At 40.9% G+C, this 18,165-nt stretch overlaps 1 protein-coding gene across 1 annotated transcript in view; it reads left to right on the forward strand.

Annotated features, from left to right (window-relative positions):
* Nucleotides 1-850: 850 nt before the first annotated feature.
* Nucleotides 851-18,165, forward strand: part of KAT6A (lysine acetyltransferase 6A) — a 115,872-nt gene continuing 98,557 nt past the window's right edge. Inside the window, exons 1-2 of the mRNA XM_025993658.2 lie at nt 851-1,130; nt 3,840-4,755. Coding sequence (XP_025849443.1) covers nt 4,156-4,755 — 600 coding nt within the window. The 5' untranslated portion in view covers nt 851-1,130; nt 3,840-4,155. The remainder of the gene's footprint in view (nt 1,131-3,839; nt 4,756-18,165) is intronic.

The following is an 18,165-nucleotide window of genomic DNA, read 5'->3' on the forward strand; positions in this document are numbered from 1 at the left end:
TGTCTTTTCGTTTGTCACTTACTGCAGGAAAAAAAGAAAAGTATGACTCAACGTCTGCCTCAAGGAGTTTAAACTAGATGAGAGACGAGACAAAGAACCAAGTCGCCAGTAGAAGACAAGCCATGAGAATTGCCAGTTCCGTGGCTGGGCTACCAATTCGGAAAACAAGCCATTCTGCGTAGGGCATGGGCAGAAGGCAGGCGGCGGAACGAGAGCCGAAGCTGCGGACTCGGGACGGGCGCCACCCGAGCGGTGTGACCTTGTGCGAGTCACGGGGCCTGGGCCGAGCCGTGGCTCTCAGCGGCCGTCGGTGGGGGCAGGATGCAGTCTCCGCGGAGCGCTCGCCGCGGCCAAGTTTCCGCCCCTTCCCTCCTCACCGCACCTCCTCTTTCCTACCGTAGGGTGCGGTGGGTGGGGGGCTAGTGCGAGCAGAAAGGGGACGACGACCGCAGGCAAGCGCCTCCCGCCCCGGCGTCCCCCTCCCCAGCTCCCGGCATCGGGTTCTGGAGTCACTGTGTTAGTGGGGTGAGGGCGCGGAGAGGGGAGGGAGGACCTGCTAACTGTAAACACCCTCAGGAGCTCAGCTCGCCGGGCCGCCGGATTTCCGTACCACAATGACGCCACCCCGCCCAGGCGCCTGCCCTCAGTTTCCCCAGCTGTGTAATGGGGATACGCCGTCCCCTTTTCCCGCTATCCGCCTGACCTAACCGCGTGAGAAAGGCGAGGAGGAACCCCCAGTTGTCGGCCTCCAGGCCCACCAGGTCCTCCTCCCACTTTGGCTTTGGCCTTTTGTACCGGCCCCACGTGACCCGCCCGGCCGGCTCTTCCCTCCTGTCCCGCCCCGCCCTCCGGCCTTTCCCGGCTCTCGGCGCCGCTCTTCCCGCTCCTCGCCCGCCCCCCTTCGTGCCAGCCCGTCGCCCTCCCCCTCGCCTCCCTCCCAGGCTATTCCCGCTCCCTCCCCCAGGCAGCCGTTCCCTCGCGACGCTTCCCCTCCCCCCGCGGCTGTTCCGCCGCCTCGCCTCCCCTCCCCCCGGCCGGAGCTCACTGTCTCCAAGATGGCGGCCGTGTCAGTTTGGGGCATCTCCGCGGTCCGGCCCGGGGCCCAGGGATCCCGGCTCTCTTCCCCCCCGGTAAGTAGCCGAGGACCCACCGGCGGCCGTCCCCGGCCGTCGAGCCCGAGGCTGAGCCGCTCCGGGGCCCGCTCCGCCGCTTCGCGGGGTCGGCGGGCCGCTGCAGGCCCCGCCGCGGCCTGCGCCGCCTCCCGCTGCTCTGCGCCAGGCCTCGGGCTGGGGCGCCGAGGCCGCCCCCTCGCGCCCGGCCGGCGCCCGGCTCCCCCCGCCCGGGGCCCGCGCGCCGCCCTCCGGCCCGGCGCTCTCGGGCCCAACGCCCCCACCGCTCGCCCGCCCGCCGCCCGCCGCTCGCGCGGCTGGCCCAGCCCCAGGGAGCCGGCGGTGGGCGGGCGGCGAGCGGCCCAGGCCGCGGAGCCTCGGGCTGGGCAGTGCCGGCGAGCCCGGTCTCCCTCGGGGGCGCGCCCACCGCCCCGGCCCCACCTGCGCCTGGCGGCTCGCCGCCTCAGGCCGGGCGCGGCCCCTTCTGCCCGCGCTCCCGGGCGCTCGCTCTCTGGCGCCGGCCGGGTGCGCGGAGATCCGAGCGGGGCTGAGGCGGCCAGCGGGGGTGACAGGCTGGAGGTGTTGTGGTGCGGAGGAGGCAGCACGTGTGGTGTTGTGTCTGTCGGGCTGTCAGCCCCTGCGCCGGGAGGGGAGGCGGCGGGCTGCCTGTCAGCCTCGGCCGGCGTGGACGCGGGCAGCCGGACCTGTCAGGCTCCCGCGCGCTCCTCCTCTGGACCGGCCTCTGTGGACCTGAGGATCTTGGAGGAGCCGGCGATGGGGGATGTATTGCTCTTAACTCTTTCACGTGATTTCATTGTTAACTTAGTCCTGGGGTTCCGCTTCAATCTAATGGGAACAGTGAAGCTACCCACTGGCAAGCTGCAGGCTTGTGCAGTTTCAAGTTTTTAAAGTTTCTCGCTCTTTAAAAAGAGAGCGCGAAGATGCGTCTGGGGGTGGGGAGTGGAGACCGGGGAAGGACTGTCGGAAGCAAGTTGTACTTTCTCTCTAGCCGCTGGTGCACTCAGAGCTAAAGTTCAGATCTGCAGGCGCTTTACTTTCGAAAGACTTGGAGACCGGCGAAAACCCTGGCCGGAGAGACAATGAAGAGCTGTCATCCATTCTTTTACCTGCGAGCGAATCAATTAGGACGTGCCCAGCTTCTTAAACTCAGATTGTAGCCTCTTCTGTAGTTTAGCGTTAATGTCTGTATAATGAACGTTCTTGGAGTAATGATCCTATGATTCCTATCCTCTCGAGGCTCTCCCCAAAATGAAGCATAGCTCTCTCAGGGGGGCTTCTTTTTAGTCAGTTAATTTAAAGATAAATCTTGGCTCAGGTTTGAGTGTTTACTTCAGTCTTTTCTTTCCTATTAAAGTTGATAGGACTGTAGCTTTCCTAATACCTGTTACTTTTCCTTTTAGTGTCAATCTTAAGAATATTTGCTGCGGGAGCCATTTTTTCTATCATTTGTTTATGTTGTAAATGCTGAGAATAAGAGCAGAAGTTCTAAAAACCAGTTACATTTTTTGTAAGCAAAGGAGTTAATTTGATTCAGAATTAATTCTGGTGATTTTCAAAAAGATCTGTATCTGCCAGATTTTTTTGTTTGACAGAAGAATATTGACTTTGATCCTGGAGAGGCAATGTAATATGCCTGTGTTTTACTCATTCGTGTTCATTTCAGGTCAGCAATCTTGAACCTATGAGATCTTCTTTTTAGACTTGCCAGCAGGCAGTAACGTACATTTGATATATAGTGTATGCATTTGAACCTTGTGATTCTGGGCCTTCCTCACTTCTAGTTTTTTAACTGTAGCTTGGCTATCAACATTTTGACAGTTGTTACTCCCTCCAGTCTATTGAATATTAGTATTTTAGTTTGTATTAGTTGTTAGCATTTAGGAGGAACTATCAGCGTGTAATTCTTAAAATTTGAATGAATTTGGATAATTCTTTAAGCACTTTTCTCACTTGATGATTTTTTTTTTTTAAGATTTTATTTATTTATTCATGAGAGGCAGAGAGAGAGGCAGAGACACAGGCAGAGAGAGAAGCAGGCTCCATGCAGGGAGCCTGATGTGGGACTCCATCCAGGGTCTTCAGGATCATGCCGCGGGCCAAAGGCAGGCACTACACCACTGAGCCATCCAGGGATTCCCTCGCTTGATGATTTTCAGTGTTGTTTTTGTTTCCGTTTATAATGAGTACAGTAATGTACTTAAAATACGAACTTCATCTGTGTAAATTGTGTTTTTGTTTCTTTTAATATGTGAAATAGTTAAAATTTTCTCCTTTTTTTTTTTTTTGGCCTTATTGACTATTTTTATGCAGTCTGAATGTCTGGAATTTTGAAAGGTTCACTCTTACTTTCATTGCAGGATTCTTTCTACTAATCCAGATACTTGTTGAAGTGCTGAGTAGGTTCTTGGGGAACGATGTCAAGGAAGACTTTCAGTTCATAGACTGGTGAGCAGAGATTGTGGAGTACAGAATAGTCAGCACCCCTCTGCGTAGTTGTAGCATAAGGTCCTTCATAGTATATCTCATCTTGTATCCTAATTATTTTTTTTTCTTTTTTGCCCCAATGGTTTACATACATAATTGTTTTTGGAATATTGATAAAAACTTGTTAAAACTCTACAGGTTCTCAGTAACACTTGATTTGGTTACTTTTAAAGACTAGGATGTGGGATTTGATAGAAAATTGACCTTGTTTTAATTGTTTTTCAGGCATAAGATGCACGTTTTCCTGCTGGGAATGAGATGTTCGTGAGTTCTTACAACTAGATGAAGAGACCCATGTGTGGTGCTATTGAGAAGTTTATTGGGAAGTTCAAAGACATTTCAAATAACAGGTTGTTTTGGTTTCTAAAGTAAAAGTGAGGAGGCACTCTGTTTTGTGAAGGAGAAAAGACTCAGGCCAGAAAACTTGTATGCTATGGTTAACTGGTTCCCAGCCTCCGAGAATGTTGTTTTCCATGGTGTAAAACTTACTCAGCATCAGGATAAGGGATAACGACTCTATGGATATACAGAATCCTTCACCATGGTAAAACTCGCTAACCCGCTATATACTGAGTGGATTTTGGAGGCCATCAAAAAAGTGAAGAAGCAAAAACAGCGTCCTTCAGAAGAAAGGATATGCAATGCAGTGTCTTCATCCCATGGCTTGGATCGTAAAACTGTTTTAGAACAATTGGAGTTGAGTGTTAAAGACGGAACAATTTTAAAAGTCTCCAATAAAGGACTCAATTCCTATAAAGATCCTGATAATCCTGGGCGAATAGCACTTCCTAAACCCCGAAACCATGGAAAATTGGATAATAAACAAAATGTAGATTGGAATAAACTGATCAAGCGGGCGGTTGAGGGCTTGGCGGAGTCCAGTGGCTCAACTTTGAAAAGCATTGAACGTTTTTTGAAAGGTCAGAAGGATGTGTCTGCATTATTTGGAGGCAGTGCTGCCTCTGGCTTTCACCAGCAGTTACGATTGGCTATTAAGCGAGCCGTTGGCCATGGCAGACTCCTTAAAGATGGACCTCTTTATCGGCTCAACACTAAAGCAACCAGTGTGGATGGGAAAGAGAGTTGTGAGTCTCTTTCCTCTTTACCTCCAGTGTCACTTCTTCCACATGAAAAGGATAAGGTAAGAGTGACATACCCATCAGTGTTCATAGAGCTGATGATATAGTATGCTTCAAAGTCACATTTCTAGGAGATTATTTAGAACTTCTATTCAGGTTTTGTGTTTGGGGACTTTTGGAATGATCACCTCTGTTTTTTTATTGTTGTTAGAATTCGGTAGCTACCAGTTGTCCTTATATTTTGGAATATTTGATGCCTGAGTTTCTTTCTTTTTTCTTTTCTTTCTTTTCTTTTCTTTTTTTTTTTTTTTGATGCCTGAGTTTCAAAGTGTATTGATGTACCTAAAAGAACCTATTCAGAATTTAAAAGTTGCATTCTACTTTAAGGCTGTTGTAAGTTCTTATAATATTTTACTGCTGCAAGTTGATGAACACTGCTAAAAATTGGAAGCTTGGATTTGAAATTAGCAAGTGACTCTAAGAACCTCTGTTTTTAAACCCCTTTTTCTTTTGTTGCACATCATCATTAGGTAGGAGTGAGACTGGTTCTCTTGACCCATAGTAGTAGCTAAGCAAATTTATCAGTACTTATTTCTGTTGTATTCTAACTTTCTGTCATGTGTTCTTTGCATAGGATGAAGTCCTAAGTGTTATGGTTTATGACAGGTGTAACTACATAGGAATAAAGTATCCTATATTCCTAAAGTTCTGTGCAGTTTGGAGTTTTGATACACAGTGGTGTATCTTACTGTGCTGTTTTATGCCATTATTTTGTGCAGTTGAAAATACACTAAGAAACAGCTAAATTTGGCCCTTGACTAGATATTGGAGGATGGGGAGAATTTTGTTTGTAGTTTTTTACATTGACCTACTGTCTTAAGCTGTAAAATTATTTCGGGTGTTCTGAATTATAGTTCTGGGGAGAGTTGTAGTACTGATGCACACTTCAGTATACAGTAGTAAAACAATCTTTATTTTGCCTAAGATATAGGTAGAAGCTACTCCCAGGATGAGAAGATTGTGAAGTTAATATTGAATGTATTTAAAAATCTTTGAGAGTCAAGTCTAAATTTATTGCAGTTAATAACCCACCTATAGATTTTTGTCTAAAGAGCAGTTGAAAATTAACAGTATTTTTCTTTGAGGAGGTTTTTAGAGATCTGTTTTAGGGTTCAGTTTTCCCAGTGAGCTTTGAAATAGAAACATCATCTTACTGTTACTACCTTTGAAATGATTCTGATAGAATGATTATCATTTGAGTATTTATTAAAAAGTGTGGTATTAAAAATTCAAGGTAGACAAGTAACTAAAATGCTTTATTCTGTAGTTCAGTGCTGTAGAACTTACTGTAATAACTGTTTCTTGATCCCATATGGCTGAAGTTAAAAGAAGTATAATGATTGATTCCTGAAATTGTTACAAAATGATCTACAGGTTAACTACATGGAAACAGGAAATAATTTATAGTTTACAATGAATTCAGTGTTATATCTGTGAATTGAGTATTATAAATTCTTGTTAGAACACCAGAGTGCAAAAACAAAACAAAACAAAACAAAAACCAGAGTGCTTGCTTTTATTATAGTTTCCCTTGCTTGAATTAGATATTTCAATTTTTAAAAATATTAGCCATACATAAAATGTCAGTTGTCCATATATTTTCCTTTCTTTTTAAAATTTTTATCTAAATTTAGTTGATTAACATATTATCGATTTCAGAGGTAGAGGTCAGTGATTCATCGTCTTTTTTTTTTTTTTTTTTTTAAGATTTTATTTATTTCATGAGACACACAGAGAGAAAGAGAGGCAGAGACACAGGCAGAGGGAGAAGCAGGCTCCATGCAGAGGGAGCCTGATGTTGGGACTCCAGGATCCCGGGTCTTGAGGATCAGGCCCTGGGCTGAAGGTGGCACTAAATTGCTGAGCCACCTGGGCTGCCCCATCCGTGTTGTATAATACTCAGTGCTCATTACACCACATGCCCTCCCTAATGTCCATCACTTAGTTAACCTCATCCTCTCCTGTCCCCTCCAGCGACCCTCAGTTTATTTCCTATGATTAAGAGTCTCTTATGTCCCTCTCTGATTTTCATCTTGTTTTATTTTTTCCTCTCTTCCCCTGTGATTTTCTTAAATTCCACATATGAGTGAGATCATATGATAATTGTCTTTCTCTGATCGACTTACTTTATTTCACTTAGCATAATATCTTCTAGTTCCATCCATGTCGTTGCAAATGGCAAGATTTCATTTTTTGATGGGTGAGTAGTATATACACATATATATACACACACACGTATATATACACACACCACATCTTTATCCATTCATCTGTCGATGGATATTTGGGCTCTTTTCATAGTTTGGCTATTGTGGAATTTGTGCATATTTCTGAAAGGTAGCTGATATAGTACACTATGGGACAAATCTGAGTCCTGTCTCCCTAGGACTTTACTTTTGAAAGGGATGTTAAGAACCATCTAATTTAACAATTCTTACTTTGCAGCTGAGCTGAGACCTCGACATTAAAAAAAAAGCTTAATCCAGTAGAGATTTGCTGATTTACTTTGGTTAGAAATATCTTTTTGGTTACATAACTGTAATAAATAGTGTTATTAACCAAAGTAACAAAATTTGGAGTATACATTTAGGAGAATTGAGTTTCATTGAATAGACTTGTATGTGTATATACTGGTCTGGATTGAATTGAAAACTAATTTTATGATATCTATGATATTAGAGTTGATGAAATCTGTTATATATTTTTAAAGTCTTATTTTCAGTAGTGAATTTCCTGGGTGACTTCTCCCAAAGATAGGAAAAGCTCACACTCAAAATCATAATACAGTGAGAAAGTAATTATTCCTTCTCTGAACAGATTATATGTTTGCTCTTTATATTGCATTTTATCTTTCTTTCCTCTTTTTTAAAATTGGTTTGTTGTAATGAACCTAGATATTCTCAAAAAAATTATCTAGAGTGTATTTGAGAGTGATGGAGAAAGAAAAAGTGCAGGCCAGAAGTAGTTTCACTTTTACGCCTTGATTAATTCAGCAAATGGTTATTGAGCATCTACTGTAGGCCAGGCACTCTGCTTAGAACTGAAATGGCTTGGAACTGAAATGGCATTATTTCAAGTTCCTCTTTATTTTTTTCTAGATCAACTTTAGCTTTTATTTCTTTGGGATAGCAATCTTTGGAAGGAACTGTAGAACTAAGATTTTCAGCATCTATGATGCTGAATGGTTTTTGCTACTTTTGTTGGGATCAGCTGTGAAGAAATACTGTATTTTTAAGAGTTTTTGTGAATATTTTTGAACTTAAGTGTTTTCACATTGATAAATAGAGAGGAAAATCCATGGGATACCATGATTTAAAAGTTTTATCCAGGGATCCCCGGGTGGGATGCAGCGGTTTGGCGCCTGCCTTTGGCCCAGGGCGCGATCCTGGAGACCTGGGATCGAATCCCACATCGGGCTCCCGGTGCATGGAGCCTGCTTCTCCCTCTGACTCTCTCTCTCTCTCTCTCTCTCTCTCTGTGACTATCATAAATAAATTTAAAAAAATTAAAAAAATTAAAAAAATAAAAGTTTTATCCAGGGGTATCCCTGGTGGCTCAGCGGTTTGACACCTGCCTTTGGCCCGGGGTGCAGTCCTGGAGTCCCGAGATCGAGTTCCGCATCGGGCTCCTGGCATGGAGCCTGCTTCTCCCTCTGCCTGTGTCTCTGTCTCTCTCTCTCTCTCACTCTCTATGTCTATCATGAATAAATAAAATCTTTAAAAAAAATAAAAGTTTTATCCATGTTGGAAATTTCTGAGTAGCTTTAGGGTTGTGGTAGTTTATGGTGAATTTGTTTAACTTGTGTTTACTGTGGGCCAGGCATTACTTTAAAGCTAATCATATATTAATTTATTTAATTCTCATACATCTCAGTGAAGTAGGTACTGTTATCATACAGGTGAAGAAACTGAGGCATAAAAGAGATTTAGTAATTTCTCCAAGTCACAGAGATATTTAGTGGCAAAGCTAGGATTTGAACTTGGGCACTCTGGCTCTGGTCTTTGTAACAGCTATACCTACTGCCTCTTGGGAGTTGTTACATAAAATGTCACTGCAGTCAAGTACCCAATTGTTAATGTTCTTGGTGTCAACTTCATAGTACATTGTCTTTTTTTTTTTTTTTAAATTTTTATTTATTTATGATAGTCACAGAGAGAGAGAGAGAGGCAGAGACACAGGCAGAGGGAGAAGCAGGTTCCATGCACCGGGAGCCCGATGTGGGATTCGATCCCGGGTCTCCAGGATCGCACCCTGGGCCAAAGGCAGGCGCCAAACCGCTGCGCCACCCAGGGATCCCCATAGTACATTGTCTAATTTTGAAAGGACACATTTCCCCCTACCTCCACCCCTTCACATTTTGTATCCCTTTTTTTCTCTATCATTAGACTGGATTTTAAAACTGGCTTTGAACCAGTGATAAGAATGTATCAGAAACCAGAGATTATGAAGAATCTAGTTTTGTATCCCTAAGGTCCATAAAAAAACAGTTTTTTGTCTGCATGACCTTTTTTTTCTTGATAATTTCTGTGCTTATTAATTTTCATTTGATCTTACTGAAGTTTTCTGATTTGCAGTCTGGGACTTGTTACCTGGCTGTTGATAGAGTGCCTTCATTTGGGAATTCAAAATGTTGCTTTCCCATGCATGATGGCATATAGAGGAGGGTGATAGTGTGAAACTGGCTTAAATAACAACTTATCCCTTTGCAAATTTCTTTGCTTTTGAAATACAGATTTTACTGTAAGATAATTTGTTCATTTGCTTCATTTATTCATATTCAGCAAACATTTAGATGCCTATCATAACAGTGAATTTAGGATTTAGATCTTGTTGAGGATTAAGGTAGAGAGATGTGAAATAAATATTTTCGGAATTCTTTTTTAGTTTATGAAATATAACTTTTCGTTTTTTATAGTCATTGCTGTTCATAACAATTAAGTGTTGTGAATCCCTGATAAATAATGTTTCTTGGGTGAGGCTGTATTATTTGAGATTGTGATGGTTTCTATCTTTCGACACTGAATCTTGGAAAGAACCTTTCTAGGAATAATTTTCACCTTGATTTCAAATTTCTGGGTTCATTTTTAACACAGAAAAATGTACTCGAAAAAATATATAGCTTATGTTCCATATTACTAGTCCAGAAAACTACTCTTTTATGACCATCAGCCACATCATTAAAGTTTTATTCTGTTGACTAGTATTGTGGAACAGAATTATAATTTGCTGAAGCATTACAGCTGGAAAGGGAAGAGAAGGTACTGTCAACTAATTGTTCAAGTTATCACCCATCTAGATAGCTTGGGGGAGAAAAATCAAGAGATAAATTTATAACCTTCTAAACAAGTTCTACCTCTATACAGTAAACTCTTTAATAGAATCCAAATTATCTTTGTTACTGGAATTTGACATTTTAAATTCACAGAATAAGTGGGGCTGTGATAGGAACTTAGATTTTGTTGTAGAGATGTGAATTTGAATGGAAACATGTTTTCAAGTTACTGAGTTAAGAATAATAAAGCTTTGATTAAGCTATTTGAAAATGGCCTTTATAGTAAAATCGATGCTACATCATTTTCTGGTGATTCTAAATGTTATGCACCTGGAGGAGAAGCTGGCTAGAAATAAAAATTTGTTACAAACAAGTCATTGAGGTAGATTAAATATAAATGTGTTTAGGAATTGACTTGTCTCAGCAGACTTGTTCTTATTTAAAAAAACCCAGAAATTTAAAAATAAGTCAGGCAGAGATATATTTGTAATGCACTATTTATTTAAACACAATAAACTGTACAGGCAGTTTTTGGTCTTCTGGTTAGCATATGAGCTGTGTGTATTTTGGTTAATTTTCAGCCTATGACATAACCTGAAAGAAAAATTGAGCTACTAAAGCAACCATTGCTAATCAAACTTCTTTTTTTTTTTTTTTTGCTAATCAAACTTCTATATCCAGGCAGTGCACACCACCTAGACATTTTTCTTGTATGTAACTTTTCCTTGGACCAACTTCTAATAAATTGATGGAATAAAAGGAAGAAACTAATGAAGATGTCAGATACTATAAATTACTTAGGGAATAGGGATCTAGAGGATCTCACCATCTTGACCTTTCTTTGCCTTGTTTCAGTAGGCCAAGGGAATGTAAGCAGTTGCTTATAGAAACCTATTAATAGCTAACATTTGTTGAGGGCTAACAGTGCGTCAAGTACTGTTCTGAGTGCTTTAACATGTTTTCTTACTGAAGTCTTAGAGAATTTTACATAAATTTTATAGGTGTAGTATTTTTATATAATAGCTATTTGATAACACTTAATACAGGTTTTCATTATGGCTTCTCATAAAACACCAAATAGAAAATGAATGTATGCAAAACGCATTATCGTCTTATCCATGCTCCCTGTTTTTTATTTAGTCCATCCTGAGTCATGGGCCAGTACTTTCTTACATTACACTTAACCTTCAATACTATGAAAACAGATACTAGGAGTTTTTCTTCTATTTAGAATATTGGAGAAAGTATACTTTCTATATTGATTTGGATCTTAGCTATATAAGAGGACTGAATCTGGTTGCCAGGTTCACTGGTTAAAGTAGAATTAAGTTTTTTGTTTTTCGTGAACTGGGAAGTGTTAAAATTACAATAATGAATACTTTACATGTTCTGATTTAAACATTTTTAAAGAAACAAATGAATGTTACATATAGCAATTATTAGGAGCCTCCTCTGGTAAAGTTGTTTACCAATTGGCTACTCATGGGTGGAGTCCGCTCACAAAGGATCTGCAGCAGATGAATTAGACCTGTAGTGACTTCACCCTTCTGCTTTTCCCAGCTGGAGCAGGATTAGGACTCATTCAGCTGCAGCTGGTTCCCAGGAAAATCTAGGCTGTTTCTTCTGGTGTTTTCCTTTGACAAGAAAGTCATAGTTCGCAACAGATGGCTTTCATCAGCACTGTACATAACTGTAAATTCAAGTCCAAAGAATTACTTTCAACTTCATTAGGGAACAGGTGAAGAAACAGTTGTAGTAGGGCACTATTTGGTTAAGGGTTGAAATTAAGCATGGGGGATTATAGTAGTGTAGCATTTAGATTTGCAGAATGCCATTCTGGGTCAAGAGAGTTTTTAACTGCCAGCAATTAAACAAACAAACAAAAAACCCAAAAAAGTCCTAAGGAAAAATAAGTTTGGCTGTGGTGTTAAGGTATATTTCATAGTTGGAATATATTATGCTTCCAAAGTACAGATAGATTCTTTGAAGAAAAGAATTGACTCTTCTGCATTTCATAGAATATTGAGCAAGTAGTAATCTTGGATAACAAAGTTTCTAATCTTATTTCACAAATAGAGACATTGAAATTGAGGGCCCAAGAGATTTAAGTGTCTTGTTCCGCAAGTGCCGCATAGCAAGTTAATCTGGGAGAAAGTGGTCTGGTCCTTCTCAGCTCTTTGCTTTTTTTCATTAGGCTGGAGTATTGCTTTAAAGTACTAGAGAGCAATGAATATAAAACAATGTATTGCTTAATGGAAACCATAGAATAAACCCTGGTCTAGAGAATTTTGGTGGTTTTTGTAAGCCACAAATATGTAAATAAGCTTGTTTCAGTGTTTGAAGATAACTATACATTCTTGAAAGTTGAAACATTTTTTAATTTTTTGGAAGACTGCTTTCCAATGCCCCAAATTAGAAGACTTAGAAAGTTGTCTTATTTTTTAAGCTAAATATTAGAAGAACATCTTGAGCTACCTTAATGCTAGAAGAGAAAGTACTCCTTGAATTTTGAAGGAAAAAAAAAAGGTCTGCTTATAGTTAGGTCTGAATTATGTTAAGTCTATAACATATACTTCTGAGGGACTTGGGTAATTGGTTAAAACTTTAAAAATTTAGGACTGAGAAAGGTACAAGCCTATTAAATAAGTAATTCTTATCAAAGGCGTTAGGTATGGGGTTATTAGGATATTAGATTATTAGGATATAACATATATATTAGGTTCTGGTTAATTTGTGATAGTAAGAGAAGGCAGCAGACAACAGATTATGTTTGTCTTTTTTGGCCCTTGTGACAGTTCATCTCTGCATTACTTTTTCTTTGCGGTAGAATTTAGCAAATACTACCATTAGTATTTGGTACCATTAGTACCAAATAATTCCATTCTAATGGAATAATGGCAAATAAAGGTTAAGATTGGAGACAGTTATTTATAAAATAATTGGGTGGTTTTAAGATTATTGGTAGACGATATAGAAAGAAAATCTGGCAGCCAAAAAAACTTAAAATCTTTGTGTGAAAGAAGACAGCTGATTCCCTTGCCATTTACCTTTTGTGCAGAAGAGTTAGATTCCTTGTGTGTTGGGAGAGTGGGGGTGGGAAGAGGGGTTATCATGCTTATATTATAGGCTGCTTATCCCTCCAGGGAATTGTGAACTGTAGTTGACCTGGAGAGCTGCTGTTAAGTGTTGGTTTTCAATTCTTTCTGCTTAGTAGAGTGCAGGTTTTTCTTTTTTCTTCATTGGCTACAGTGAAGCATTTAACTCCTGAGTTTTCTGGAACCTGTAACAGAACTCTTAGAAACATTATTACATTTTTTAGTGTGTGTTCAAGTGTGATACTGTGCTTTAAGATGGTTTTCCAACTTTTCTATTGAAGACATTTTAAAATATCTGACTTAGGATTTAGATACTCTTTTACCATTTTCCTGCTTCAGTTACTTCATTTCTTTGCCAGTCATTTTTTCTTTAAATTCATAACATAAATCTAAAGCCCTGTTCTTTCTAAAGCAGTGTTTCTTGACACTAAATCCACTTTAGAACAACCCAAGGAGCCTCAAAAAGTAAATGCCAAACCAGCTAAATTAGACTCTAGAAGTGGGGCCCAGATTTTAAGTTTTTGTTTTGTTTTGAAGTCTCCATGTTCATCTAATGTATAGCCAGGCTTGAGAACTACTGTTCTAACAGAACTGGCTCAGGGAGTCAGGGGACAGAAGCAGCTGCTTTTTTATGTGATCATTGCAGTTCAGACAAATACATGAAATAACATACTTCATTCACATCCATTCCCATGAATATACTTTGAACACAGGACAGTGTACTTACAGAAACCTAAATTTTGTTTCATCCTACTTCCTGATCATCACTGCCCTAATCTTCCACCTTTCTCTCCTGATGCACCTGCTCTTTTATCTCATCAGGGTCTCATATGGAGTATATTTTGGAGAAGGTTCCATGTGTGAGTTTGATGGGTGCCTCCCTCTCACCACTCTAATGCTTTTCTTCTAATTGCTTGGCCTTATGGCTTATCACCTCAGTTACTTGCTTTGCTTCTCTAATTGGCAAATCCAGCCTTGATATTAAGCCAACCATTTTTCTCTCCCTGCCCCTTTATATGACTGTTTATCATTTTGAAGAAAATTGCACAAACCATGTGGTGGGATGCCACTAATAAATTTGTGGCCTTTAAGTCACTTCTGCTTTGGCATGTTTGCGTCTATAGTCTGTTCATTCTGCAGCAGTTCAGTATTCCTTCAGCCCCTTTGCTTTTCTCATTTTCAGCAGATACTCCCATATTCTACTTCACAGAATAGAATCTTTGGCCATATGAGCTCATTCAGTTTATACCCCTTCTACGCTAACCTAAATACGTCTGTACTTATTTTTACCCCCTTTGCCACCTTTTCAGAGGATACGAAAGAAGTGTCTTGTCTCAAGCTCATATCTCTATGTTCTCTCCTGTCTCAGGGGTCTTGCTCTATCAGTAATATTCCCAGTCTTTCCACTCTTTGCCCCTTAACATAGGAAGTCTCTCCCATCAAATTAGAAGAAAAACAAAAACACTGCTCGAATTCCTTACGTACATCTCTACCCTATATCCTTTCCTTCATTTTGAAACTTCCTGGAAGAAAAAGTCTGTATTCATTCCATATCTATTCCAGTATGCCCTTTGGCCCTTCGAGTACCATTTGAAACAGTTCTCCTGTACAGTTTTCAGTCTTCATGTTAATCTGACTTTTCAGCAGCACTTAGACTTGTTGACCATTCTCTCCTCCCTTGACCTTTGGGATAATTCTTTGCTAGGTGTCTTCCCTGTTCTCCCGTCTTTCTGGTAATTCATTTTAAGTTTACTGGCTTTTTATCTTTTGCCTGAATCTTGTATGCTGGATTTCCTAAGGTCCTGTTTTTTTTTTTTGTTTGTTTGTTTTTTTTGTTTGTTTTTTGAAAGAGAGGGGGAGAGGGAGAGGGGAGGGGCAGAAGGATAATCTATTTTTTTTTTTTTAAAGATTATTTGAGAGAGAGAGCAAGAGAGCACACTCAGGGGGAAGGGCAGAGGAAGAAGGAGAGGAAGAAAAAGAATCTCTCAAGTAGACTGCAAGCCGAGCTTGGAGTGTAATGTGAGCCTTGATCCCACCATCCTGAGTTTATAACCTGAGCTGAAACCAAGAGTTGGATGTTCAGCTGACTGAGCCACCCAGGCAGGCATCTTGTATGCTGGATTCCCTAAGGTCTTGTTCTTTGCCTGCTTTTTGTTTCAACTTTGAGTTATCTCAAGACTTAAACTCTGCTATACTAATGACTAAATTCATGATCCAGATCTTTATTTTGAGCTCTGATCTTGTGTATCCAACAGTATAGTGTCTTCTCAGTCTCTTCAAATTCATGATGACCCAGATGGAATTCACCACCCTCCAACTTGCTCTTTTGATTTCTTACTGTGGTATGTGATGTTGCCATTGACTGATTCCTAAAAGAAACTTTGGTATCCTCTACACTTCACTTGCACTTCTTTTTGGATTCAGTTCTAGTCCATCCCCAATCTTTTCTACTTCTTCAACATCTCTTTTAATAAACTTCTCCATTCCCGCTGCTGCTCTTACTGCATGCAGATCCTCATCATTTCTCTTCTGATTTACCTTGGCAGTTTCCTTGCTGGTGTTCCTCCAATATCATCTCCTTGCAGTCCATATTATTTCCAAGAATGATTTTATTAAGAAGTGAATAAGAACACAGACTCAAGAACCAGACCATCTGGGTTTGCATCCCATATATGCACCACTTGGGTAATTTGCTTAATCTTTCTTAGCCACATTTCTTTCTGTAAAATGGAGATAATACAGTGTCCATCTCAAAATGAAGTTTCGAAGATTCAGTGAGTTGATATCATATTACTGTTGTCTAACAGTGCTTTGTGTGATGATGGAATGAATGTTCTGTATCTGTGCTCAGTATAGTAGCCACCAGCCATATGTCGCTGTTGAGCTGTTGAAATGTGGCTGGTTGACTGAAGAACTTAATTTAATTGTAATTTAATTGAAATAGTTATAGTGGCTAATGATTACTGGATAGTAGAGAATACATAAAATCCAGTGCTCTATAAATGTTAGCAATTATTACTGTCTTTCTAAAATTAAACTTACCCCTCTGCTTAAAATCCTTCAGGGCCAAATTCTTGACATAGTACATGTAACTCTTAACTCCCTTTGTCCCATCATGTTTCTACACTTGTCTGCTACTACTTTTTCATATGCCCTCTGCGTTCCACTATACTAGTGGTTTTCAGTGTTGCCCTGAGGACCAGAAATAGCAGTAGTGTCACCTGAAAAATGTTTGAAATGCATATTCTTGGGCCATATTCCAGGTCTACTGAACCACAAACTGGGAGTGGGGGCCAGCAACTTGTATGTTTAATAAGCCTACCAGGTGAGTCTGATGCATGCTAAGCTTTGAGAACCATTGCACATTCCAAACTACTTGTAGCTCCTCAGATCCATCTTTCTCTTGCTTATGTTTTTCTCCTGTCTGGAATGATTATCCTTTCTCTTTTTTTCACCAACTCGTTCTTATTTAACCTTGCAGGCTTAGTTTAGGCATATCCTCTTTTCTTTCTTCATTATTACTCACTCTGCTTCCAGGCTAACTTAGCTTTCTTCATGCCCCTGGTATCTTGTACATGCCTTCTTCACAGCCCATTTTATTTTATTTTTTTTAAAGATTTTATTTACTTATTCATGAGAGACAGACACACACACAGGTGGAGACATAGGCAGAGGGAGAAGCAGACTCCATGCAAGGAGCCCGATGCAGGACTCCATCCTGGGACTCCTGAGCCGAAGGCAGATGTCCAACTGCTGAGCGTCCCTCACAGCCCATTTTACATTGTGTTGTTGCTTTAGCCTCTTACTAGACAGTGAATTTAGGATTTTTGATTTTCATTTTTGAGTCTCTGTTTATCTGGCACAATGTGGTATGCTTTGCAAGTATTTTTGGAACATTTTCAGGTGCCAGCACAGTGATTAAATCCTGAGTAAAGGAGGGAGATACAGTCTCTGCATTAACACAGTGATAATGGGGTAAAACCTAGTGCTGTGGAAATGCAGAGAAGGGGGTGGGGAAAGTTAGGGAAGTCTTCTCAGAGGAAGTCACATGTGAAAGGTTAGTGGAAAGGTGGGGAAGCAAATGGGTGGGGTAGGGTGGGAAAGAGTGGTTCCTGCAGAGGGAACAGCATGTACAAAGACCTAGTAGAAGCAAAACATTGTAGGCCCATAATAAATGTTTAATTGAATATGAATAAAGAACCAAATCATGTCTAACTTTTATTTTATTGTGTATTTTTAAAAGATTTATTTATTTACTCATGAGAGACAGAAAGACAGAGACACAGGCAGAGGGGAAGCAGGCTCCCTGCAGGGAACCTGAAAAGGGACTCTATCCAGGATCCTGGGATCATGCCCTCAGCTGAAGGCAGGTTGAAGTGCTCAACCTCTGAGCCACCCAGGTGTTCCCATGTCTAACTTTTAGATCCTGCTTTGGAGTCACTACCCTCCCCAGCAAACATTAATTAGGATTTTATAGGTTTCTGCATTTTGTTAGCAGCTTTTAAAAAAACATTTATTCATTCATTCATTCATTCATTCATTCATTCATTCATTCATTCATTTGAGGGAGAGAAAGCACGAGTTGAGAAGCGGAAGGAGAAGCAGACTCTGTGCCGGACAGGGAGCCCAGTGCAGGTCTCGGTCCTGGGACTCTGGGATCATGACCTGAGCCGAAGGCGGCTGCTTATAACTGAGCCACCCAGGCACCCCAGCAGCTTTTATTCTTGATATCATGCTTTCTTTGAACTGATGGTAAGGTGTGATAGGGTAAATTCCAAGCCAGCAGGATACATTTGTGTGTGTGTGTGTGTGTGTGTGTGTGTGTTCATTTGCTTGCTTTTTAATGGTAGAAGATAGGATTGGTTTTATCTGAATTATTTTGCAGGGCGAGTATACATCGGTGGTAGCAGAGGTAAACACATTCCACTGCGTAAGAATAGGCCGAGATTTTTTTAAAAAGCAACTTCAAACTTAGAGTATTGACAAAGCACATCATTAAGAAGGCTGACAGTTGGCCAGCATGACAACCACAGTTGTTGTACAGA

This window comes from Vulpes vulpes, chromosome 7 (genome assembly GCF_048418805.1).
Source record: "Vulpes vulpes isolate BD-2025 chromosome 7, VulVul3, whole genome shotgun sequence".
NCBI classification, from domain to species: Eukaryota; Metazoa; Chordata; class Mammalia; order Carnivora; family Canidae; genus Vulpes; species Vulpes vulpes.